The sequence below is a fragment of the Cyrtonyx montezumae genome, unplaced genomic scaffold (genome assembly GCF_038088225.1).
Source record: "Cyrtonyx montezumae isolate F1298 unplaced genomic scaffold, pur_monq_1.0 scaffold_3, whole genome shotgun sequence".
Lineage (NCBI taxonomy): Eukaryota > Metazoa > Chordata > Aves > Galliformes > Odontophoridae > Cyrtonyx > Cyrtonyx montezumae.
Genome location: NW_027072034.1, coordinates 151,607,783 through 151,635,349, shown reverse-complemented (window position 1 = coordinate 151,635,349; position 27,567 = coordinate 151,607,783). Strand labels below are relative to the sequence as shown.

Below are 27,567 nucleotides of genomic sequence, written 5' to 3'. Positions count from 1 at the left end.
ATAGGCCTGGAAACATGTTAGAAAGCTTCTGTCCTGCTTACTAGGAAAAATCTAACTAGAGAACTGTTTACCCTGACAAACAGCTCCCAAAGCATGAAGCCTGCATCCTTCCTTGTTTAAATAATAAAAAACATGTTATTGGCTGTAGTGAAGGGCATTCCATTAAATTATGGTGTTTCACTAATAGGTGCTAATTAGAGCTGTGCTGCAAAAATTATCTTCAGATTTTGAAATGAATGTGAGGACTAGGAAAAACAAGACTACTTGTGCTGAGTATGCTTGCATAAACCCTAAGAGAAGATAATTTTAATGACTTGATTTCTAAGTTTAATTGTACAGTTTATAACATATAAGAATTTCATCCATTTAGCTTTTGATTTTTCCACTGAAGTCAGACTAAGACGTATGATTTACCAGTTATTAATTAAATTTCTCATATTAGAAAATCCAGATCCAGAGGATTAACTGCCATCAACTCAATGAGGAAATTAAGTAAAATTTCTGTGATGCAATCCCTGAGAGAAAACACCTAATGAAAACTTAATAAAAGGAATTAAATGAATAGATTAACTATGTAATTTGCAAAATAACAAAATTGTATGCAGAACACCATGTTAACTTCTTATATTTATGGAAACATGTAATGTAAATCCAGTGGCTTGCATAGCAGCACCATTAAAATGCTGATGTAAAATCCTGATCTAATACAATTCAGTGATTTCACTGAGCCTCGAGTGGCTGTGTTTATACTATATCTAGAAGACCATCTCCAGACTAGATTTTTTTGTTCAAATGCTGGAGAAATCAGCGTCTGAGCATAAAACATCACAATGTTCAGAGCACAGCTAGCTCCTCAGTGGGTCATGCTGTGGCAGTGGCTGGACTCTGTACCATCTGCCCAGGGATGTGCAACTCTGGAAAAGTGCTGGGCATCCACCCATGCTGGAAGCTGTTCTTGTGACTCTCTCTGGGGCCTGGGATTTTTTTGCCTTCTGACCATTATTTGTTTAAAAGGCTAACAGCCCACATCTTCATTAGGGTCCCAAGTCTGAACAGGAACCAGATTCCTGCAACTCATACCAAGAAATAGAATTTCTTCCATGGAATTTGTGAGGATATTGACCTCCTCAAAATACCCTTTTTTTTTTTTTTATGTTGCTGCACCAGTTCTTTCTTTCTTCGGTTCCTTCTTGATTTGTCATTGAAGTAATAGAACTTTGCCTTTATTTTTTGTGCTGAAAATGGATTGCATTTTCTTCATTTGCATGCTTCATTGCTAGTGATTTACTTCTGTTTTGTTTTATTAAGTTGTGCTGGTGAATGAAGTGGTGTTGTGCTTATTCTAGTCATCTTGTTTGCATGACTGGATATAGAGAAGAGCAAACTGATCAGTAAGTTTGTTTCTTCATTGCTTAGAATAAACCCTGCAAAATGGCAACCTAGGAAGAAAAAAATATGGAGCCCAAATACTGGTAAATAAACATCCTTGAGAAAAAAAAAATAATTAAAAAAAAAAAGCATAGTGGGGAAATAAAGTCTTCCCATCAATATTCTGGTTTAGGATTTTTTTTTTCTAATCTATACGAAATTACTTTGTGCCTCTAGCACACATCATATTGTATCTCTATATATGCTTTGCTTACTCATCTATAAAATATCACTAATATGCACCTTATGAAGAATATGTGGTGATTAACATCCCTTTAAAAGAACAAAGAAAACTTGTGAATGTCTACTTGAGTTTTGTCAGACTGTTAGTTTACTATTTGTCTTTGGGACTCCTTGCCTATGGCTAGCCCAGGTTATCATTTGACATGAATATTGACCTTGATTTGTTGTGATGGCTTTTTTTTTTTCTTTTTTTTTACCATTTCTTTTCTTCTCTGTTCCTTTGTGTGCTGGAATGGAATGTGAACTTCATAAATGCCACTTCTGCCATGGCAATGCCTTCATGCATGCTGTTTGGGTTTGACCATGCTATTCATTATCCATTGCATGTAAGAAAATGTGTTTTTTATTTCTTTTTACGTTAGCTCTTTTGCTATTTATTTTGGTAGTGTGGAATGTTGGGAAAAAATGCAGTAGAAAAAGCCATATTTAATATATTGAATTAGCAGAGCATATTTTTTGTTGCTATATTAAAGTTATAATTAAGTTATCTATCTTATATAAATAGGTATGTTAGAAATAGTTTAAAGTTATCAATGGGCAAAAAAAAAAGAAATGAATAAATAGCTTCATTTTCCCATTAGTAGGCAGCATGTCTTACTTGCTAAGATAGTGAATAATTACATATACTAAGAATCATGTATGTTTGTACCTTAAAAACATGAAAGAGCAATCTTATAACACCGTAGTGTATTGCAGTCTTGAGAAAAAAGACTAGTATTAAGCACCAGATTATGTGAAAGCCTCTTTTATCAGCTATTCAGAAGAACTTTCTGCCAGTATGAACTGGGAGTGCATATCTAAATTGTGATGAAACACACTTTCATAGAAGTCACATGTACATTTGTCATGTATATTTGCCAGTTTACATTGCCTAACTCTGTCATGTGCTAGCACATGAGGAATATAAACATCATCTTGAAGGAGAGGACTTCAGTGTAGCCCTTAACATATTGTAGCTGGATCACTGAAATCTCCTAAAAAGTTTGTTATCAGAAATTACTGAAGTCTTGAAATACTAGTACCACCCACTGGTTTGTTCTGTGTTGCTAATACCTGACAACCAGTGCTCACAACATATAAAACTGTCACAATGTAAAAAAAAAAAAAATCTTGAGGTCTTTCCATATACAAAACATCCTATTACAGAAATGTATGTATTATCTATCAAAAATATTTCAATAAAACTGTGTTTCTTTTCCTCCTTTAAACGTTCAGATTTAAATAATTAAATAATATATTAAGTTACTTCTGAAGATCCTTCATTAAATGGATGTATTAACTGAGTGATGATAAGTGAAGATTTTTACACAGTATTTAAGATTAGTTAATTATATTTGTCTGCAATACAAAGTCTTAGGGGCTTAGCTAAAATTCCTTTTTTTTTTTTTTTTAAATAAGAAAGTCAGATTCCAGATAGTATATGTGGAAGACACCTCTGTTCAGTTAAATACAAACTGTAGCTGAGAAGGGATCAGAGCCTGCTGGGTTGCTGAAGCTAGTTCAGCAGAACTAGACCCAGCACCAAAACAATATGGCAGAAGCATACCACTAGCTTGTCTGTATTAGTCAACATCACAGTGGATTGTGAGCATCACAGCTCCCTTGGGTCTTGAAAGGTGCCAGGTCACAGAATTTCTCTGCTGTAGGTTTCTATCTCTTAAACAGAGAGCTCAGTACTGATGTCAAGAGGAATGCATTCAAAGCTGCCAGATGCTCAGGGAAGTCCTCTAATGCTCACAATAAAAGTGATTTCTATTTTCTTATAAATCCTGTTACAATAGCTGCCCCTTTGAGTCTTGAAGCAGTCCATTCTCACCTCAAAACAGGAAGTCTGCACTCTTGCTTTTGGCAAAATTGTGAAGTAGCACAATTGTCCCATCTTACTGGTCAGCTAGAAAGCTCTCACAGCTTTCCCTTTGTAGAGTCAGGATGCCTAATGGAAGATTATTATCTGAGGCTTCCCCAGACACTTATTTTCACACCGTACTGTGGCACACTAGCAGTAGGAGAAGCAACTTCCCAACATGAACCCCCTGCTTGACAGACTGTGGACAGCCACTAGTTGTTAGGGATAATCTGATTTTCTCTTGCTCAATTAGCCTCCCTGTCCATTGAAATAAAATAAATGACAGAGATAATTCTTCATTCTATAAGAGATAAAAATAAATGGTAAGTAAACCCAGTTAAGTAGCTTACCTCAAAATGAAGGGATTAGAATGATTTCTAGGGACCTCTCTGTAATAATACAGTACTTATTCTTTATTATTTGATTATTTAATGTCTTCTGCTTCAGAATCCTAAATCCCAGGAGCCAGTAACACTGGATTTTCTGGATGCTGAACTGGAAAATGATATTAAAGTTGAGGTGAGATTGTCTGGTTCCTTTGTACCTGCTGCTGCTCGTATTTTGCTGTGTAATACCTGAGAAGAAACACATTATACATTTTGCATGGGAATCTATTTTGCTCTAAGAGCATAGCTCAAATTTTTCAAGATTCTGAGGAATTAAATTACAATTAAAGATTACTGCAAATTGAGCCCAGTATTATTCTTAAGCAAAGGCAATGCATTATATTCTTATCCTTTTTTGAATTCATTGTAACTGTTTAAATAATATTTCTCCATACTTCTTTATTAAGTGGTAATTTTAGGGAAGATAAAATGTGAAAAATTTTTAAAAACAAGACAGTTTGCCGCTGTTTTGTTTCAAGGCCCAGTTCCCTTTTCCCTTCCCCCCTTCCCCTTTCCTGGGGTGTGTCCATGGGTCCCCCACCCCAATCATCCAGGCCAAACCAGCGTGTAAGAAATTGACAAATAAGATGTTAATATATTACCTGAAATCTATATCTATCTATCTATCTATCTATCTATCTATCTATCTATCTATCTATCTATCTATCTATCTATCTATCTATATTTCTCTTCAATGAGAATGACTTATGCAAACTTACTGCTGTACTGGAACTGAGAAGGAACTGAAAAATCAAGTTACTGAAAATGTTGACAACAAAACTGTATACGTTTTTTCTTTTATTGATTTTACAATACATTCCAAAATCTTAAAAAAAAAAAAAAAAGTTTAGTCACCTTCAGACATAGAATGGAGTTTCCAAATGTTTCCAAACAGATATTCTCAGTTTGAAATTGGTCTTTCATGATGAAAATAAGCAGGACTTCTTGGTATCTGTTACATTCTGCCTTCACTTTCTTAGAACAGCTGCTTCAGAGAGAAATTACTCTCAGAATGGTCTAAAGAAAGTATTAGTGATACACCACAACTAGCTGAATCAGGTGTACTGGGGTGCAGTAGAAGTGCTAGCCAAAACGCATTCTCTTTCATACAGAATTCATACTCTCTCTATTACAAAATATCAAGTGTTTTTATGAGATTCTCTTCATATGCAAAGTATACCAAAACTGCTTTTTCGTAAATCTACTAGTTCAGTTCATATTTTGATAAAGCAACTTCTAATTGGAAAAACCTGAAAATAGAAAATTTTTTTAATTACTATTTTCTGTGCTTCTATAAAACACTTCTAATTACAGAGAACATTAATCAAGTTATATGTAACACCTAGTTTTTACTTTTTTAATTTATTTTTTATTGCCAATAGATTCGAAAAAAAATGATTGATGGAGAAAGTGGAGAAAAAACATTCGAAACTCTGGTCAAGTCCCAAGATGAGGTAAGACAGAAACACAGACAATTACATTTATAGAAGCAAACAAAACCATCAAAATACTGTGAAATGGTGAAAAGATGTTTATTTTTTTGTTACCTTATATTACTCCTTTTTTTTCCCCAAGATTTTCTATTTTATTGGATTACAGTCTTAAAGAAGTTAATTATTTATGAAGGAGAATAGTTTTGTTTGTTGATTTGTTTGATACTTCATTAATCAGGCAGTTGTTGATGAGATCTTAAACTCTATTCACCAAGAAGTAGACCCAGCCTAATTCTGTGTGTAAATCTCAAAACAAAGTATTTATTTTGTTTCCGGAGATGTTTGAGAATCAGATAGTTTATGTTTTAGTTAAATAAAGTACTGAGAAATAAATTAACATTTATATGCCAGAAATCAGGCCTTTTTGGGATAAGCAAAGTCATTTTAGAGATATTTGGTGTACTTTTGCTTTCTGAACTTGTGCTTGTTTAGTTCTTTTAAATTTCATGTCCAAAATCTTCACTCCAGACATCACTCTGAGTTTCTCTAATAAGACAGATATATTTCCTAGCAATAGGAAATACTGAAATATGATATGGATCCTTACACGTACACCTTTCTTCTTGGGAACTTTGTTGAGAAGAAATAACAGTTTGCCAAAAGAGCAAATATGGCCTGAGGATGCCCTACAGTTACAGTTCTAAATTTTTTTAAGACTGTTGCAAAGAGTGTAAAACATCTTGAAGATAGCTGATGTAATGTATTATCACAAGAATACGAAGAAAATATCAGACAGTACACAACCCTCATATGTGTTACATTGCAGAGTCTATGAAATCTGACTCCATGTCATGCATGATCTTCTTTCTGATACCCTATTTAGAAAGTCTAGGATCTCATAGACTCTTTTTGATTTGAGAACCCCAATTTCAGTGGGGGCAGATGAATGTGAACATAGATAGTTTTATCTGAGCAACAGTGGTAATGATCATTAGCCGTGTAAATGGCAGAGTTGATGCTTTCCTACTTCTTTTTTGAGGCAAGTTGACTTAACTCATACTTGACATATTTAAATTGTCAAGCTGCAAAGCACACCCATAATATTCAGTCCTTGTACTTAGAATCTCATAATCACCATAAACATGCCCACATTACTTCTGTGTACCAGCTGCTTTTCACTTCTTTCTCTCTTCCTCCAATGCAGAGCTGAACTAACAGTCCCTATGCCTTCAGCTCTGCCTCTCCGTTGTGCTTTCTTACAAGACGGGCTCCATCCCAGCACTCCTGAGTAAGGCTTTACAGTCTGTAGAGGATTGCTGTTGTGTGGAAAAGTTCCACTTTATTGGAGGATGGTGAACAAGTAGGGTTTTCATGGTACAGTGGGGATAAGCCCCATCTGATGTAAGTTCTGCTACTTCTCTGGTTTCATGAGCCCGTCTTGTCTCAGTGAGCCATCAGACTATGCCTCTGCTTTGTCTCCTTGTTCAGAAGCGAGACTGCGATTCATGACCCACTGTTGAAGAAGAGCCTGAGGTCCTCCTAGAGTCTGTGTTGGGGATAAACTATTCCTGAATGGGGTGTCTTACATTTATAGATCTGTGCTGTTTGTATAAGGAGAAGCTTTCCAAGTCTATGGGTAAAAAAAGGTTCTGTGTGAGTGGTTAGAAAAGTGTAAAATTAGCAGTCACAAAATTACATTAGCATCATTGGAGCTACACAAGAAGTTGCATTCGTGGCAAAATTGTTAAAAGAGTTCTCAGGCCATGCTTGCAATCTCAGATTTAGAGGTACATTGTGAAAAGACCAGAGCAGTCATTCCTACGACAGTTTGCCAGAAGAGCAAACATGATTCCTGGGTGCCCGAGAATGTGTCAGTCATGCACAGCCCCAACCACAACCTGTATTTGAATAGATTATCTCAAGCTTTCTGTTCCCAAACATTTCAAGAACCACATGAAATCATTTACTCTCTACTTACCTTGCATCATGGACCAAGATTTTTCCTCTGCTTGGATCCCTCAGAGAGAAGGGAGCAGCCAGAGCTGACTGGCAACGGTGACTGCTTCATGCTATTGCATTCTCCCAGCTCCAGGCTGCTAGAGCCAGAATAAAGCTGCTTCAAACCGTGGGCCATGCATGAGCTGATCATCACTTAGGATTTGATAGCTTCATATATTTTCTTATAAAAATGGCTGATGTGGTCTGTTGCTCTGTACTGACAGTTGCAGTCTGGAGGCTCGAAATTGATGTCCTTTTTGTTTTGCTTTTTGGTTTAAGTTTGCATTGCTTCCCTTTTGTATTGCAGCTGGCCCCAGCAGTGTCCTGGGAGATGACCTCATACTACAACATAGAAACTGGACTCATAGCAAGCGTGGGTGGGGTGTGCTGGAGTCTTCCAGGTCCTCAGGGGCTTTCCAGCTAACAGGGAAGATGCCATAAAAACAAAAGCGTTGCCACATTTCGGCAGCTGGAGTAGGCAGTAGTGCAAACTGAAGGATCACAAGAACTGAAATAATATGTAGGTTCTTCAGCAGTGACCAGCTAGGGTGAGATAGGATCAGATGGCTCAGTAATAAAGTAGGCAAGAGTAAATGGGAGCAGACATATGAGGACATCTAATATGCAGTGTTGTCTTTGATGGGAGCTTTCAGCCAATTTGCCTTCTAGCATGCTCAAAGCACTGCTGGCAATAGAATTTCATACAAGCCCTGTTCTTCTCTTCCTGCCTTTCCACCTTGGAAACAGCTTTTCTATTGCCAGAGTACATCTACAAACCATCCCTCTGTGCATGATTTGGAGTTGTCACAGTGAGTTTCAAGTATATAGCTATTCATAAGCTGAAGTAATAATATAGACACATCATTAAAAATAAATAAGATTATAGGAGTGTCTGTTTACTCATCCTTTTACCTCAAATACAAAATATACCAGAACATTAGTTACATGCATCTTTTTAATTTTTTTCCCCCAAATGACTAAGTTATCTACACTATCACACTGTACTGAAAAGAAGCAGCCAGGTAATGAAAGGACTTTCAATCATAAAAAGTCAAAAAAGACACTTCTTGTTTGTTATCGTGGTCATTTTCACACTTCTGTTTTATTACAGGGGAAGAAAGAGCCTAGCCGTATGCTTGTGGTGCCTTTTATCATTGAATTTAATGTTACAGTGCAAAAAAATGTTTTTTGAAGCTATGGAATTAATAATTTATTTCTTCATTAATATTTTTTTGTAGAGATATATCGATAAAGGAAACAGAACATACACATGGACTGCTGTGAATGGCACTGATTACAGGTAACTCATTTCTGTTCTCTGACTTTTATCTAGTTAAATTCCCTTCTCATTTCTTTAGACTAGTATTTTTTATGTTACATTTTCTATATTAGTTGAGTCAGGACAGGTCATCTCACCAGTGGGAGGTCTGGGTTCCTTTAAGCATTTGCAGCTCTGAATTGTGGCTCTGTGTAAAGACCGGAACCTCAGTCTTTAAATCAGCTGTTGAGACTAACATACTAATGTATTTCAGCATGCAGGAAAAAATGATTTTATGGTTGACTCTTATCTTCTCCTACTTTCTGTATCATTGTATACTTTGATTCATAATTGTGCACTTTTTCTTAGATTCCTCCTCTTATTCTACAGTTTCTTTTCATTGCCTCCATGTTCTTGTTTTTAATATGTGTATTAGAAGAAAGATGCTATATTTTCATCTAAATACAAAATGGAGCACATTGTTCTGTGCAAACCTCTTGCAATCAATGTTATTCCTTATATCACATTACTTAACCTACCTGCCAGATCTTAGGGACAAAAACTATGGTACTGATTATCTCTGAAATTTGTATCTATTTGTGACAAGTTTTACTAATTATCACTGATACTGCTTCAGATGTGAAAGTCATCTGTGAATAGCTGCAGCAGCGAGTAAACGGTTTTGTAAAAGCTTGCTCCCCTTGAATGCAACATTGGTGTGCATGTAATTTCAAACTAACATAAGCAACCTGGTTAACTAGATGGCACAAATACTGAGTCAACTTTTTGACAAAAATACTATTTTTGTTGTGATGAATTACAACAGTTATCATCTGAGTTGGTTTTCCTTTTCTGCTATGTTCTGTAAAGGTTTACAGCCAATACAAATGTAAACATGATTTTGTTAGCAAAACCAAAGTTTTAACAAGTGAGCATAAATATAGCATTTTATCTTTTATTCATCGGTACATTTTCATATCATATTGCTTCTATCATTACATTCAGTGGAAATAAGATTTTTAATCATGGTATGCCATCTAGCAATTGGTAAAGAATTATATTTGATTTACATGCATTCTTAATTCAAGATCCATTGCTTTTAATTCAGCAATAAATCCATGGAGTCACACTGCAGCCAGCTTATTACACATAAAATTATAGATTTTAATTAGCAAGTTCTGTTAGCAGTAACTACTAATGGCAAGCGAACTGCAAGTGATTTCCCTAGAGGAGAATTCACAGAAGGCTATCACCAAATATGCAGTGCTCTCACTTATATGTGCCATTTAAATAGACTTTTATCACTAAAGGTCATCTCATATGTGGCCCAGTTGTACAACTTTTTAATGTTAATTTCTGCATTAGAAACTACTGCGGTTCTACATTCATGAAAACTGAGCAAGGATGCAATATGGGAGATGATAACTCTCTCTAATGATTATTTGCACCTTCTGTCCTTTACATACCTTTTTCAAATTGAGTACTTCTCAATTCTACAGGTGTATACAACTAGTGGCAAGAAGGGGTCTTGCTTGTTTGTGTTTCTTTGTTTGTTTTCAAGGAAAATATATATGAAATAAAAGAAATTATCTGCATTGCAAATCTTAAAGTACTGCAGTGCAATGTTCAAAGATTATTAGAAATGAACTCACAATTCGGAAAAATATCATACAACTTGAACATAAAGTGAATTTAAATACTGCTTGATATTTTTCCTAACATATGCCAGTAGGTGTTTTATTATTAGTACAGTTTGTCATTATATACCGCATACAAGTTAGTTCAGTATTATATGCTGTTTCTTACAGACTGTCGCCATGTTAGAGAATGATACAAGAAATCATGATTTTTTAATATGCAATTCTTTTTTCAAAATTCAGCCCTTATCCTTGAAAGAAGTGCATTTATGCCTAAATGTTTGACTTTTGACTGTTTGACATTTTTGAACCTTCTACTAATTATAAAGTACGAGGCTGATATGTTTACATGTAACTATTCCAACACATGTAGATCCAATTCCAAACAAATGTTTTCAAAACACTTAGAAGATGAAATTAGAAAATGGCTGCAAATAACATAATTGTTTTACTTGTCTTTTCTCTTGTAGTTTGGCACTGGTGTTACCATCATACAGCTTTTATTATATTAAAGCTAAAATAGAAGAACCAATAACTCAAGCCAGATGTAAGTATTATGGAGGTTCCCTGATTTTGTCTAGTATAGCAAAGACTCAGATTCACTTAAAAAAAAATGTTTAAAATTCATAACTTCTTTTGAATTCACTAATGTTATCATAATGTACCCAAAATCTGGAGCAATGATTCTAATTCATTATAACATCCAAGGTACAAGAAATATTCTATAAAGATAGAATATGTGCAGGTACCCCAGTTTCACTGACAGTCCCTTCCCCCTTGCTATGTACCTACAGAATCATTGCTTTGTGTATCCTCTGTTCCTGTCTTTTTAAGGGTCTGGACACAATTTTTTTTTCATCCTATTAGCTAAATATTAGGATATGATCTATAGCAATTAAGCTCAGTTTGTTATATTTAAAGTAGTTGTAGTATCAAATTTAGGAAATTACATCTGATACCTGTAGAAATAGTTAAATGTAAAAGCATGGTTTCTTTTGGCTTGCAGCTAGGTTTTTGTTTTGAATTCTAAAGATAGATTTAGTGGATGGGATGTTTGCAATATAATTTTTTTTTACAAGACTAATTTCAAGCCGTTCACAGATTCTGGAGAGGTAATTGGGAATTACACTTGTAAGTACTGAAAAGCTTTTCATTCATTAGGTGTAGCTAACTAGATCTAACTAGTAGATGTGCATAGTAATCTAGATAGTAAACAAAATAGAACTCAGCACATCCTTTCAACTGTATACAAACTTGTAAAAATGTTCAGTTAAGGTTAAAATAGAGATGTGAACCTCTCTGACATATATAAACTGCTAGTTTAGAGAATACTTGACTAGCACTGAGTCAGTGTCTCCTACCTTTATTTCCTGGATATAAAGAATAAGGCAAGTTTTTAATAATCAGTGGTTTATTTTCATTACTTTGTCAAACTATAAGTAATTTAAAATGAAAGTTTTAGTGAGTGAATGCAGTTCTTTTTATGGATTAGAAAATCTGTTTTATTGCTTACATGAGTATACCTGCAGAACAGACCCTTGAACTTGCCACCATGATGGTTAGCATAGAAGGTACTTGAGAAGTGATTGATGAGGACATATTCTCCAGTGTTCAGATGTTTGTCTTTTTTCCAGACTAAAACTGTACATAAATTGAACCTTTGATCTTTCTATGCACAATATTTTTATTCAAGGAATTGTTTGAATAAAATATTGTTTTGTGACCCCTTTTGCTTTACCCTGTTTTTTTCTGTTTCCCTGCTTTCTCTTTCTGATGGATAGTGGAAATCAAAAAGGGCAAGTATATTCTCGTTGCTCAATTTCCTTCTGTTTACTGCAGTTGAAACTTTTCACTTGTATTTCTTTTCCTACTGGACATTCTCCTCTGTATTCTTCATCTCAGGACTTTTCCCATTGGGTACCACAGCAATAGAAAATAAAAATGTTGCTAAATATTTTTCTATTTTCATATGCATTTCAGTATGTTGCAAATCTCTACTCCTTGTTTGTTTGGTCCTTTCACCTGGTGTTCAGTAATGCCAGCTTTTGAAGCCATTATTTTCAGGTAGCACTTCAGTGTTTGCATAGGCAGGGTTTTTTTAAGCTTTATTGTTGAAAGCTCTTATAAGCATTTTTCTTCATGTTCTAACAAATTTTTATCCCAAATATTTCTTTGAGTAAGATTGTAATTTTAATATAATTCAAATTTTCATGCTAATTAAATGTCACCTCTGATTAGATTGTTAGATATAGTATTGTTGCCAATTGTATGTTGTATATAATAATTAAAGAATTTCGTCATGAACTGTGAAATACTGATAAATATAAAGCATATTATTAGGAAGGTGTTGCAAAATGAACATTTTTCTTTCATGGATGCATGCAAAAGCTAGTCAAATATATGAGAAGGGGAATGATGTTGATATGTCATTTGCTTATTTGATTTCACTGTTCATCTTTGTAGTTTCAGAAACACTGAAGCTTGATCGTTTTGATGAAGCTGGCTATACGTTTATAGCACCAAGGTTGGTTAATTTCCCAGCAGTAAATATTATTTCAACAATAAGTAGGAATTTGATCAGGTAAAGGCTATTAAAAAAAAATATGGATTTCACAAATAAAATTTTTGAATTACTAAAAGAGAAAAAAAGTAAATAATTACCAGATCCTTGTTTTTAAAGATCAGTCTTTTCTTCTTGGTAGACAGCATCTTCAGACTTTCATTCATTTTTGTATTAAACAGAGGGAGCTGTAAAATCTGTTATGTCATCATTTCTTGATGTTTCTATTGGAAATCTTGTACGCATCTGACCATTTCTTGTGGCTGCATCTTTTAAGATTTTACTGGTTTTTACTCTAGCTTCTCTTTTACAGAATAGCTACCATAATACTTACCTTGATTTTTTTTCTTTTTTTTTTCAGTTCAAAGAGAAGAGCTTCAAAGCTCTCTATCACTTAAAGATGAATTAATTTGGGGCTCATTGAACATAGATATTGATTAAGTCATTGAAAATTGAATCAATTTGTTAGTTCCTTCTTTTTTCTTGTGAAATTGTTCAGTCTTGGTTGCCTTTTTAGTTAAGTGTTTACCAGGAAACACAACAAGACAAATAGCTCTGAAAAATTAAGCTCATTTAGAAGATAATTATGGTAAATACCACAAAAAGAAATTGTTCCGTTTCTTTTTTTTTTTTTTTAATCCTATAAAATTCTCTTTAAATTTAAACTCTTTTTGATTGTTTCATCTGTGAGACATATGTAAGACAGTTTTCTACCTTCAGTTTTGTTCTTATCATAACTGTTAATTTCTTTTCTGAAGGACTGAAGTTAGTGATGATCAATTGTGCCAATTAGCAGTTTCCAGCAAGTTACTAGTTGTCAAACTGATCTATATGAAAAAAACTCTGTTTAATATGGAGCTTTCTTTAAATGTGAATGATGGCACAGTATAGCAAATTATGCCTGTATTCTTTCAGGTTAATGATAAAATAAGTAGAGATTAATAAGAAAGCTTAATAAGGTACTCAGTCTTCTTTTGTTCATGAAGTTAATTTAATATAGAAAGTTCAGTTAAAAATGATCTCCTGGCTTGACTGCTGAATGTTCTCTAGATTTTCATTAGAGTTGTTTAATGCCATTTGCCATCTAATATTTGCCTTGAAAAATCCCAGTGACTCTTATTGTGCTTGCTTGTATTCAGTGAATTGAACACTGATAAATTGCTTTCTAACATAATGAAAAAGACAGTAGTTTACTGTTCATCTGGCTTGCATATGTCAAAACAGAGAGCATTTATATGTGTATGGGGTGTGTACCTTATTAAAATTGCCTTTAAGACTTCTCAGAAGATAGAATCTCAGCCCATAAATCCAGTGTTAGCTGAACATAAAGTGACAGTGTCTCCAACATACTTTCCAGTACAGTTTAACCCAATAGGAGTATAATTTCATTGGGCATTTCCTTGTTTAGTTTACAGACTCTGTGGTCTAACATGACCTGCACAATTTTTTTTCTGAGAATCTGAGAATCTGTGCCCTATCTAATGCATGGAGTTTTAAGATAATTCAGATTTAGGCAGGCTCCTGAATCCTGATTTCTTGTAGATACCTGAAATACTGACTCTGATCAGGACTACTGCTTGAGATGTATTGACCATGGAAATAAAATACTATAGTGGTTCCAACCATTTCGTAGTAGTGGCACAGTTCTCCTTGGACATTCAGATTGCAGATCCGTATTTATCTTCTTCAGAAACTTACAAAACAAATCTGAGAAGGCTGGTGTTTTATTCTTTTTCAGAGAATACTGTAATGATGTAAAGAAATCAGAAAACAACACTGAATTTTTATTAAACTTCAATGAGTTTATTGATAGAAATACGCCAAGCAGTCCATCATGTAAGTACTCTTTTCAATTCATTGATTTTTTTTTCTTAGAAATGATACTTATAAATGAGAATTAGTCAAACTGAAAGCTTTCATGCCCCAATCATGCATTTTTGTTATTTTTTTAAATCTTCTGTATTTATTTTTTTTAATTAAGAATACATCCGATGTTGGACTTTTCTATCCCATGTTTTGCATGCTTCCCTTCAACATTATATTATGAAGCAATGAACTACTAGTTTGTTTTACTGCACTCCAAATATTTTGAATTGATAGCTTTTCCTCTTGAGCATATCAGCCAAAATGCATCTCAAGGTGCCTATTTTCTTGTTCAGCTTATATAACCAAAATAACTAAACAGAAAGCGCTGAGAACTAATGTAAAAACCAAAATAAAAGTTAGAAGAGATCTATTGCTGTTTCAAAGACTGGTTAACGAGATTTCACTTGGTCTTAAATTGCTTAAGATGGAATTGCTGCATTGGTGGGCACCGGCCTATGAGATGGTACTAACATATTTAAATTTTAACTCTATTTAGAACGAGTTTAGCATTTTAATCAAACCACCAGTATTATATTAAATGTTTGGATTTGTTTATGCATAGAATTCTGTTTAGCATTACTGATAATTTATAAATAATTTGAATAAACACTTTTTTATTCTTGCTTTTTTTTTTCTTTTTTTTTTTTTGTACAATATTGCTGTATGAGATCCCTGGTCAATCTGATGTGAAGGTCATACTGTGTAACTTTCATCCAGAAAAAATACATCATAAGAATCTCTTTTCTAGGCCATGTATTGGCAAGACTGAATGCTTAAAGAATTTCCCAGTGAAACTGTCTTAAAAACCTAATGGGTGGTGGAGAAAAAGGGAGTTCTTTTTAAATAAGTTCATCTCATTCATTTATATCAGTGAATAACAGTAATTTTTCTTGAGTTCTTTGACTCAAGTCTTGGAATTGAAAACATTTTCCTCAAATGATTAAAACACATAAAAATTGAAAACTCTAGTTTAATACTCACTAGTTGTATGAGATAGTATTGTGAGTACATTTAGTGATATTATAGTATACCCTAGGGCTTTTTAAGTAAGCATGCAAAAATGTTTATAATCCTTGATTTAAGGAAATTTTACTCAACTAATTATTTTTTCTTCAGAAAGAATAACTAATGCCATACGCAAGTGGAAATAATACATAAAATATAATTTAAATGCCTAAATGTATTAATAATATATATCCTATTAGTTTAATTGACTCATCTCATCCAACTTGAGCCTTTTAGAAGTTAGACACAAAGTTAGAGAACTACTTCTGTCATTACTAAGAGCAATTCACTCTACTTTATGTGAATTGTCTACTTTATGTGAATTGTCTGCTTTATGTAAGCGAGTTTCACTTTATGAACATGCATGAAATACGGCAGAATCCTAAACAAATATGTATGCAGCAAAATATCAGATGAATCTGTATTAGTGGAAATACATATCACTCTGGAAGGCATAATATTTGCATTCAGAATTTTGATTTCATTTCCAGTAAGATGTGGATTGCTACAAGGCATCCAATGACAGTACCCTAACTTATACTGTGTACTATAACATGATAGCATGCTTGTGAATAAGGGAGGTGAATCTGTGGCATTAGATAAAGATTTACCTTGCCAAGCCATATAAATATATCTAATCAGTATTAAATTAATGCATTAAGATGATGTGAAAGAGTGGAGTGATAATGAAGAAAAGGGATTTTCTGGATTTTTGTTGCTCCCCAGGAATGTTCAGCTTCCTCTTGAAGGCTGAGCATCTGGAATTTTGCAGAATTCAGAGCTCTGGGTTTGAGTAAAAATTCTAATGCTGCTTTGCTGTAAGAAATTAAAGACCAAGAGAGAGATTTTCTTTTTACATTATTTAGTTACATTTCAGGTCCACTGTATTTTGATTATTGATAAAATATTAAATCTGTATTTAAATCCTTAGTAAAGTACATGCTTACATCAATTGACCATTCCTAGAAGTTTCTTTTTACATTATACTTAAGAAGATGGTTGAGAAGGGTTGACTTCAAACTATTGACTGAAAGATATTTATAAACAACATATCTATCTAAGCTACTAGTTCAAAAGAAGACAAATAGTTGTGGGGTTTTTTTGTTCTTATTGTTGTTTCTGGTTCTATTTTTTTAAAGCTAGGACTTGACTAATTCAAATATTTTTGTTATTGTGGTGATTATCTCTGCTTTTGTAACATGTAAGTGTGTAAATATTCAGTAAAACGTAAATGTTTCATTGAAACCTCTTCAAACTGGAATAAAAAACTTTTAAATGAAAGCTTATTATAAAAATAATTTGATTTCCAAATTAAATGTGTCCTTGAAAAGTTGAGACCTGGTGCTATAAGCAATTTTCTTATGCCTTTGGTAAAAAAATTTATTTTATATTTTAATAAAGGAAATACTTAAGCAAGTCAGGAGTTTCTGAGCAGTTTGTTTAACGTGGAATACTTGACCTAACTTGAAGTTAGTAAGAATGACAATAGAAATAGCCTAATTTTGGTGGTGATCTTAACAACTCAGAATTTAATACTTGTGGGTTAAGCCCCATGTCATATGTTTTCATATGAGTGTCTTGACTGTTTTACTAGGTAATACTGATATGGTCATCAGAGTTCTGCTGGATGCAGGATTTACAAATGAACTCGTCCAGAATTATTGGAGTAAGCTGTACCTGTAAGTATTCTTTCTATTGATTGTTGTTTTGTTTTACTTTGCTGTAATGAATTTTGTAGTCTGAAAAATAAACAAGAAGCCTGAAAAATAAAAACCATATTCTTTCTCATGATTTTCTAATAATGTAATTTATAGGTATATGCATATATAGAGATACACAGTTAATCTTTGCACAGAATAGATATTTATATCATGATTATGTATCCGTGACATGAAAACTTAAAAGAATTTCAGTTAGTTTTTACTTTAAATCTTATTTTTGTTTGTAGTGATGGGGTTGTTGCACAGTTTGTTGTCACGGATGGTGGAATTACCAGAGTGTTCCCCAAAAGGTAAATATTACTATAAAACACTATAAGACGATAATGTCTATATCTGCTATGATAACTATAAGTTGAATTTTTTTTCTTTAGTTTTACCTACGTCACTGCTTGAAACTGATCTGTAACATTATTTCCAAAACAAGTGTTGGCAATACAGATTTCACAGCACTGTAAAGGAATAAGAGGAGTACCCATGTGCTGAAAATTGAACCATGTTAATCCCTAATTACTCCAAAGCATTCATTTGTTTGGTGAGCCATCAGACCGCATAGAGTAGATGATTGTTTTTAGACTAATGGGAGCAGGCTGAATAGTTAGGGACTTAAGAGAAAAATATATTCTTTTGCCACAGAAGGAAAAGAAAATGTTGAAGTGTACTTACAAACACCTAAATACTCACTTTGGTGACCAGGAATAATAAGGGCACAGGTACAGATATACTATGAATGGCAAAATTACCTGATTGGTTAGGTTAGTCTGTGTTTCCCCAAAACTTTTTTACTATGCAGATAAGTTTATTTTTTGTTCTGATGTTACTAATTTTTTAAAACTTTTAGGATACTGTTTTCTTAAGATAGCATGTGGCACCAGGCTTTGTTTATATTTTGTTATAAGTAGTGCTGCAGTTATCTCACTACAGCTAAAAATAAGGAGAGAAGGTCCATGTTGTACCAATAATAATTTTTTTCCCCTCAATTTTACATTTTACTAGTTATTTCTGGCACTTAACCAACTAAATCTAACAAAATCTAAGAACTATATAAGTGAATCTCACATTATTTACAACTGTGAAATATTAAAACAAACAGAAGCAACAAAACCCTGTGCAGCACAGCTTTAATGAGATGCTAACCATTTTTATTTTTGGTTGCTATTTCTTTGTGATTAGGGCAGGAGAAGATTGGTTGGAAAATGCAGAAACTTATGAAGTCAGCTTCTATAAACGGAGTTTAGATAATGACAACTATATTTTCACAGCTCCATACTACAACAGTAAGTCATCACTGTTCTGAAAGACCAGAGCAAGCTAGTGTAATATTAGAATGTTTCTGGAAATTTCATATACCAGTTGAGCTCAGTGGCAAAGGTTGCAAGTGCAACACTTGAAAAAATAATCCTGGGATGTCACCTATTATTAAGGAAAAGATATCTGGGAAGGCACTGAACAAGGGACATAATAAATTATCATCTACATTGATGGTCCTGTGTGTGTGCAAAACATTAACAAAGCTGAGACAATACACAGTGTATTTGTTTTCATTTATTAGACTGGAACAATGGTTTCCAAAGATGCTTTGGCAGAATTGTTTAAAGCGGAAGAATAACACTACATTAAAAGCCCTATTTCAGCTGAGTTCTATGTATTTTCTCAGATTTGAGGGAGCAGGTGTCTGGAGTCTACAACTGTGCACTGAAATGCAGCTTAAACTAAGCTTTTTATCAAAATCCTTTTTCAAATAACTATTACTAACCAAAAGTAGTTCGTCTGAAATACTGTGGTATTTAAAACCTCTACGTGCACAATAGTAAGTGCTTGTTACTGATGAGCAGCATTAACTTTGCCAAGCTGATCTAAAAGCAGATGCTACTACAAATGACGTACTCCCCTTTTAAACATATGGGATCTTTTATTGCTGTTATTTCACATGTATTTATTACATCTTTTCTCGATAAAATGTTAACAAGGTAATTAAATAAATTCCCTGAAGCCTTTGTTATTCCTCAAAGAGCTCCAGGTAATGTACTTTTAACTTGCTTTTTTTCATACTAGGCAGTGTTGAAAGCAGGCTGAAGTCTGTCAGAGCAATAATTGTCAGTTAGTGAGTGGTGCTAGTATACTCTGTATTGAAAAACACAGACAACAGCAGGATAAAATCTTTGGCTGTGTGCCTAGTTTTAACAGACCTGCTCATGGATGAAACATTATCATGGCTGTGTTTGTAGAGCAAAGGCTATGGTGACTTTGTGCAAAGACCATGTACCAAACATAAATGAAGTTAAAAAAGACTGTTTCTCTTAATCATCAAGGTGTTAGTGGTCTGAACAATTACAAGTGATAAATACAAGGTACAGCCCTGTCAGAGTTTTCAAATAAGAATTATTTGAATTGTTCTTGGTATTTGAACAACCTTTAATTTCAATTACAGAAGAAACTTATATCTCACTTGTAATTCTTTCTTTCTTCCCCCAAACATACTGTCAGAAAGCGGTGCCAATAGCTATGAATCAGGTATTATGGTAAGCAAGGCGGTGGAAATAACAATTAATGGAAAACTTCTGAAACCTGCAGGTAAGCTGTAACGGTGCTAAAAGTCTAAATACAGGAGTTACTTTGTTATTGCTCAATGTTAAATTTTAGTGGAGATTTCAAAGGAATTTCAGTTTCTATAATACTCTTATTCTCTAAGATTTTCAATCTTACTAGTGGAAATAAAGCCAGATATCAGGCTGCGTTTGAGAAAGAGTATTTAACTTAGTCTCATGAAGGATGTTGGTGGTCAGGCAACTGAGCAAAACTCATATTTTTTCATTTTCCAGTTTAATAATTCAGATGTTCTTATAATTTTTCCTACTTCTTAGGATTCTACTGTTACCTTTTTTTCTTTTTCATTTTACTAAAAGTCTTTCATGTATTTCTTGTTAGTTGTTGGAATAAAAATTGATGCAAACAAATGGATGGAAAATTTCACAAAAACCACAATCAAGAGTCTGGTAAGCAATTGACCAAGTCTTTTTTGAACTTTATGTGCATTTCTCAAAGTTTCAGATGCAAATAAGTCTAGCAGCTTTTTTTGTGTGTGTGTGCCAGAGTCACACTGATGCATAGTTGCCAAGTAGTTGTGGTATTTAAATCATCCAAATGCACAAAATAAATCTGTGTTGAAACAGGCTGTATTTTGTACGTGTCTTGCTTTCATAATTAGAGAACATGGATAAAGACAAAGAAAAATGACATACTTTAGCCTGCAGGCATCTTACTAAGATCTATTAGTGAATAAAACCTGCAAAATAGTTTCCGTCCCCCCCCTCCCTCCCCATAAAAATAAAATAAAATAAAAAGGGAATTTACTTTTATTTAATATGGAGGAAGTGTAAGCATTAAGTAAGCTTTATATCGCAGTCATACATGACAGCATTTCAGCTCTTTCACTTCAGATATCTATGTTTAAGTATAAATGTGAAGGAGAACAAAAATTAAAGGAGAAACACTGGAAATGGGGAGGCATAAAATGGAGATAGTTGTGGAGCAACTGAATGAGGAAATTTTGATTGTTTGCTTCTATATTAAGGAAATCGATGTCTAGGGCATTAGTAGGGTATTAGAGCTGTAGTTCAGTGCATAGGCAAATGCACTTAAGGAAAAGAAGAATAATGAAAAAGAGACTAACGACTCAGAATTGATTTTACATGAGTGACTGCACCATTTTCTGCTGGTTGTTTTGCTCAGAACATAATGCACGGAAGCAGTTGTGCATGTATATACACACATATTGCAAGAAGAAGAGAAATATGCTGGTAATCAAAGCTAAGTGGAAATGATGGACATCCTTTATCAGATAAGATTCCCATACTTTGAGATTAGTGAAGCTATTCAGTAAAAAAAAATACTTGACATAACGTTTTCTGACATACTCAAAGTACAAGCAAGTGCAAGTGTTCTTTCCCTTTTATTTTATATTCACAACCCTGAGATCTTGACGAGTACCTTAATCTGTAATAGAAAGAACTTATTTACCATTAACATTGTGAGCATTCTCAGAAAGGAAAATGGACCAGAGGATCTGTGAAAGACAGTAGTGATTGTGCTGTTGATAGTTATTGAATGCAGATTGTTCTGATATATTTGCAACAGATAACACACACACAGCACCCCTAAAGTAGGTTAATATACAGATATCAAAAACTCACGTCACTTATTGTCTTGACTGATAAATATCACTGCAAAATACAGTTTCTTATGAAACATTCTTATGGAGATTGCTGTCCTTCTGTTTTTTAGTGCAACAGTGAAATCTGTGGCTGCGAAAGAAACAGTATGGTAAGAATATGTTCAGTTTATGAATCTTTGTTAGATAATGAAAAATGATGCATTGACCATTATTCTTTCATGATATTATTTGAAGATTAGAATTGAGAAAATGCAACTTAGTGATTAGTGTCTTGAAAAAATTAGATGAGGAGAGTGTAAAAGATAGGAGTAAAAGTCAGGTGAAGTGGTTGTTGCAAGAATCCTCGCAATAAGATTATGAGAACTAGAGGGAAGAAATAAAACAAGAGTGAGAGCAATAAAGAATGACACGAAGAAAAATGTGAGAAAAAGATGACTTTAAAAGCATAAGATGGATCCTGGGTAAATTAAAAAAATGGAAAGGAAAAGGAAAAGGAAAAGAAGGAAAAAGAAAAAAGGAATCTGGAAGAGGAGTAACTTAGAGAAAAAGTTAAATGCAAACTGAAAAATATCAGAGTACATCATGCATCTTTCAGCAATGATTAGCCATCATCCTTTCCTCTTTTTCCTGCCTGTTTAGGATTTGGGAATCCCATAACTCTTCTGGCATGCAGGAGAGTACATTTTCAGCAGCTATTGCGGTATCAGATTCTGCCATGTGCTTAAAAGCTTTCTCTATTAAGGTCTTCTTTGAGTTCTTCTGTGGAGTTGCAAGAATGTTAAGTGGAGGAGTTACACTGAAAAAGGGTACTCTGGGTGGCTATTTGGCCTCACCAAATCTCACTATCTCTTTAATCTCTGAAAGGAGCTAAAAAAAGCCTAAAATACAGGGAACCTGTGGACTTCCCAGTCCTGCACCTGACACTGGGAAGGAACTAAGTAGGCAAGCATGAATTATACGGAACTCATAGAATCATAGAATCATAGGGGTTGGAAGGGACCTCTAGAGATCATCGAGTCCATCCCCCCTGCCAAAGCACATTCCCTGCACCAGGTCACACAGGTAAATGTGAAATTAGTCTCAAATAGGAAGCTCAGAATCTACCTTTAGGGCCTTTACCTGTAGAAGATGCAAATGGTAAAACATTTTACATGTGGCTGAAAGCACACTAGAAGTTGTAGTCCCTTATTACGAGTTCAGATTCAATCTGCTTTAATATGATATAGCACTCTTACAGCTAAAGAAAGTATTGAGTAAATAAGAATTTATAAAACAACTTCTATGAAATTAAGCCACAAATAAGCTTTTTGTCCCTTCAAACTTTTATAATGCTGATAATGCTATTTATTTTAGCGTACTATTGGCCCATAGCTATGGGGTTGTGATTTAGCCACATAGATTTGAAGGTATTTCTGAAACACAGAATAAAAACATTTCTCACAAAGAGTTGTCTTGACAAATCATTTCTACAAAACATATTTTACTTTCTGATAATAGCATGTGGACTGTGTTATCCTTGATGACGGTGGATTTCTTTTGATGTCAAATCGAGATGAGTATACCCAACAGGTATGTGTATTTTTAAATACTGTAACTGAATCACAACAGGGAGGAGTTTTACAATAAAAAAGTAGCATTTATTTCTCAGCTCTCCATAATAATGCATTTTTATTTTCTATATATATTTACAGTGCCCTTCAGAGTTTTAAGGAATTGTTCAGAAATTAAAATACAGTTTGGGAAAAAACAAACAAGGAATTCCAGCCATATTATCAGCATTTTTCACAATTTTATTTATGGTTCAAGGTGCTAAACTTCTGCTGATGTTCTTTGTGCTCTGCCTTTAGAGTGATAGGTCTGCTGATGGATGAATAAAGTTTGTGAGGTGGGCAAGTGGTATAGCATCCACATGCCTTTCTCTTCTTTCTGCGATTGTCTCACTGGTTGTGTATTTAACAATAACTTCCTAAGCAGAGTTCTCAATCAAGCTATTAGAATGGATATTTTTCAAGCAGAAATAATATCATAGATGGCACAATTGAATGACTCTTTCTAGAGAAAAAAGAAAAAATATGAGCATTCTTTGTTTTTCTGTACAAAAACTACTTGGTGATTCTTTAACTTATCTCTATGCATTCTTCTCCATCAGATTGGAAGATTTTTTGGTGAAATTGATCCTGGCCTGATGAGAAACTTAATTAACATGTCCCTGTATGCCTTTAACAAGTCATATGACTATCAATCAGTCTGTGATCCTGAAGAAGAACCAAAGCAAGGAGCTGGACTTCGTTCAGCTTATGTGGTCAGTAGTACCTTATGAGACAGCTGACATTCCTTTAAAAGTGTGCAGATGTTTATGTAAATAAGAGTCTTGTTCTCTTTTTGCCAGCCTACAGTAGCAGATATTTTGCATCTAGGATGGTGGGCATCGGCAGCTGCCTGGTAAGTACAAGCATGCAAGAAATCTTTATGTCAAAACTAGAATTATTCACTAGGTTGAGACTATTAGTCCTTTTTTTTTCCCAATAAAATATTTCTGAACCATTACTTTCTGATCATTCCTCATGGTGAAAATTCTTAATTATGTCTCCAAACTCTTTTGAACTGTCATCCGTCAGTGATATGTCAGCAGTCAAATTCAAAACCACTCTTGCCATGTTTTGTGTCAGCGTGCTCTGACTCTACAAGTCAGCTTCAGCAAATAAATTGGTCTGTCTGTTTGACATCTCTGAAGGGAGAACATGGATAGACTCTATGTTAGGGAGTATAGTGATAGAACAAGGGCTAAAGATTTTAAGCTATAAGAGGTTAAATCTAAATTAAATATAAAAAAGAAATCCTTCAATATGAGGGTGGTGAGGTGCTGGAACAGGTTGCCCATTCCTGGAAGTGTTCTAGGCCAGGCTGGATGAGGCTCTAGACAACTGGACCTACTTTAAGTTGTCCTTGACTATGGAGGTGCAGGAAGGAATGAGATGATCTTTAAGGTCACTTCCCAAACCATACTATGATTCTATTAAACTATATTTAGAATTTTTGCACACTTCATTCCCAATTTTGAAATCCAGTCTTTCTCTTTTTCTTGCAAGAAGTCTTAAGAAAATAAATTTTTGCTCTGCAGTGAAACATTTTAAGATATTTAATACTTCTCTACGGTGAAATAAAAAGAAGAAAAAATTGCTTCAGACTGCAGAATAACTAGTGTTATTTGTTTATACATGTGTCTGTTAACTTTTTTAATAATATATTATTTGGTTCTTTGAAATGATGTGTCTTGTAGCATTTTCCATAGTGGGGAAAAAATTCTTATATTTGAACTGTTGTGGTATTTTGGGATTGACCTTTTGAGAGGCAGATTTACACCAGTAATTAGGTTTATCTACCACAACTCAATACTTTTAATACTAAGGATCCATTTAGGAGCTTTATTTTCATTTAACTTTTTTGTGTGTAATTAATAATGGCCACAGAAATTATTTTACTATTTCAGAGCCATGAAAATAGAAATCTCCATCGGCTACTTACCCAGCACCAAGCTGGGTTAAGCTACTGGGGCTGATGTTATACTTTTAAATTGGTGTTAATTGCACTTCTGGAGATTCTCTCTTGACTTTTCTAAAGATTCATTATGCTTTTTTTTTTTTAATAGTAATTATCAAGGTGGAATAAATTACCCATTTTTTAAAGTTACAAGTTAAAATATATAGTAGATGGACAAATGTAGTACTTTAAACATGATTTCACTTGTTTTGCACTGTGAAGACTGTACGTTGTTTTTTATTGTTGGTTACATTTTGATAATAGCAACAGCTAAAATCTTGGTTTTCTTGGACAACAGCAAACATCAAAAACTGGAAATGGGCAAAAATCCAGAAGAGATACTTGAGTTCTTCTCAAACACAAAAACTTTATTTTATCAGTGTTCAAATCAGTCTCTGTGGTCTGGACTCAATTTAGAGCTGAGGTTTATTTTGTGTTATGTTTAACTTGAAAGTACCACATGATAGTTCTTTCTGTGAACATATTTTTAATGGAATCTAGGTCATGAGCAGGCAGAGAAGGCCATTAAGCAAGCAGAGTGAAAGGGGCTGACAAAAAATGGATTAAATGAGGCACGTCAGAAGCAAATGCAGAGAAATAAGAGAAGCAGGCTGAGGAATACCATAATGTTTCTGGCAACAATGTGGGATAAAAGAATGAATAATAATTTTCAGAAGTTTATATGGGATCCATCAGCATTAAGAGAGTGCATATTGTTTCTCCTTCACGCTTTTAACTTAGAACATATAGTTTTCCTTGTCTGCCTGTTTCATTCATTCTCAGTAAATTCTGTAGTAAGCCTTTACAATGGGCTGGACTTTCATTTAACAGATTCCATCACAGTTGAATAGCAGTAGGTCTCTTTCCATCCATGATGACTGGTTCACCCTCCACCTGATGATGATTAAATGCACAAAGGAATGGAAATGAATTCAGATCCTCTTCAAGCGCTGACTTGAGTGGAAACATGACAGGCAGATTTGGGTTTGTTACACGTAGACCACACTGTCTAAGGAGAAAATGAGAAGATCCTAGAGTAAAGTTAGGCAGACTCTTCCCTCTGCTTAACAGTCAGATGTGATGAGGAGAGATCAGGATTGCTCATCAAATTTTAGTTAGAAACAAACCTAAAACATGACCACGGGAAGGTAGAGCTTCAAGGTTCAAGCAGAGGCAGAGTAGTGGAATGTCATCTATTCCTGTTTTGGAAGGTCAGTAGAAAAGAAGTGAGCTGTGTGACAGGCCAGTACTTGCTTCAAGTAAATGAAATAAGAAAAATGTGATCATAAGTAACAGAAAATAATTTTGAAATATATAGATTTCCTTAAGTGTTGTGCCAGCCATGTAGGAAGAAAATATATTCCATACCTCAAGAGCAGGAACGGAGATGATTTTAAAAGTCAATTGTTACAATCATAATTTTTGTGATATACTTGTAATATGCCAGTGTTCATCTCCTGATAATTTAATGAGCTGTAATCAGTGTAAAGTGTCTAATTCAGCAGTATTTTACCTAAGTGTTTTCAAAAGGAGTTCTGGTTGGTTTGAGTGCTGGAGAAACACCACCTTGCCTCTTCCACCTCCTGCAGAGAGATAAATGAAAGATATGGATGGAAAGTTAACATTTCCATTATATAACTTATGGGCAAAAATGATAGCAAATCTCAACACTTAAATAGAAGATTTGTGTGAAAAAGACATGGAAGAAACTGGATAGAAAGAAACTCTGAAGTGTAAACAAGCACAGCTTTAACAACTCACAAGAGCATAATTAGCTGTGATGATTCTGCTGTTAATTAATTTCATTTGAGTCGTTTTTAAGGACACAGCAAAATACAGACACAAAAAAGCCTTTAACAAATGCACATTCTCTATCTGTGTTCAGGTCTATCTTACAGCAGCTGTTTTTGAGCTTGACTTTCCCACGTTTCCTTGAGGCAGGTAAGTCAAGAGAATATTAGAGAATCAACTTTGAGTGAACTGGAAGGTAAGAATCTAGGTTGGGGGCCATATTTTGGATCTCCTCATTTTGTCCACATCTTTAAAAATGTATTTATTTCTTTTTTATTTTCCTCTTTCTGGCAGCTGATATGGAAGATGATGATTTTTCTACTGCTTTGCCTAAAACAAGTTGTATCACTGAGCAAACTCAGTATTTCTTTGAAAATGATGATAAATCTTTTATTGGGATTGTAGACTGCATTAACTGTTCAAGGTAGGCCTGTTAACAGTAGCTTGTGGATATTAATTTATCGTGAAAATGTTAAAGACATCATTGCAGTAGTAAAAACGTATTTGAAGTTAAATACATTAAACTTGGATAAAGTGTAGAGGTATATAGGCAGTAACATGGATAAACTGCATTCTCTTTGTATTTGCTTAGAAAGTATTTGAATTTAATGAATGATTGTCATAAAAAATACTCTTTTTTGCTTTATACTCTATACACTCTGTGAAAACAAATCCTCTATTTCC

General features: G+C 34.1%; 1 protein-coding gene across 4 annotated transcripts in view; it reads left to right on the top strand.

The window, feature by feature from the left end:
• The window catches only part of CACNA2D1 (calcium voltage-gated channel auxiliary subunit alpha2delta 1), a 347,835-nt gene that overhangs the window by 306,983 nt on the left and 13,285 nt on the right, over window positions 1–27,567 (top strand). For 2 of the 4 annotated variants that reach the window (XM_065743706.1, XM_065743704.1), the window contains 17 exons: window positions 3,980–4,036; window positions 5,286–5,357; window positions 8,573–8,634; window positions 10,700–10,776; window positions 12,693–12,753; window positions 14,528–14,625; window positions 17,255–17,339; window positions 17,609–17,671; window positions 18,552–18,655; window positions 19,866–19,952; window positions 20,307–20,374; window positions 21,663–21,701; window positions 23,050–23,121; window positions 23,702–23,854; window positions 23,942–23,994; window positions 26,978–27,033; window positions 27,178–27,307. In XM_065743706.1, the coding sequence (XP_065599778.1) occupies window positions 3,980–4,036; window positions 5,286–5,357; window positions 8,573–8,634; window positions 10,700–10,776; window positions 12,693–12,753; window positions 14,528–14,625; window positions 17,255–17,339; window positions 17,609–17,671; window positions 18,552–18,655; window positions 19,866–19,952; window positions 20,307–20,374; window positions 21,663–21,701; window positions 23,050–23,121; window positions 23,702–23,854; window positions 23,942–23,994; window positions 26,978–27,033; window positions 27,178–27,307 (1,337 nt within the window). Of the gene's footprint in view, window positions 1–3,964; window positions 4,037–5,285; window positions 5,358–8,572; window positions 8,635–10,699; window positions 10,777–12,692; window positions 12,754–14,527; window positions 14,626–17,254; window positions 17,340–17,608; window positions 17,672–18,551; window positions 18,656–19,865; window positions 19,953–20,306; window positions 20,375–21,662; window positions 21,702–23,049; window positions 23,122–23,701; window positions 23,855–23,941; window positions 23,995–26,977; window positions 27,034–27,177; window positions 27,308–27,567 lie in introns of all 4 variants that reach the window. The other 2 variants (XM_065743705.1, XM_065743703.1) reach the window with 1 other exon arrangement.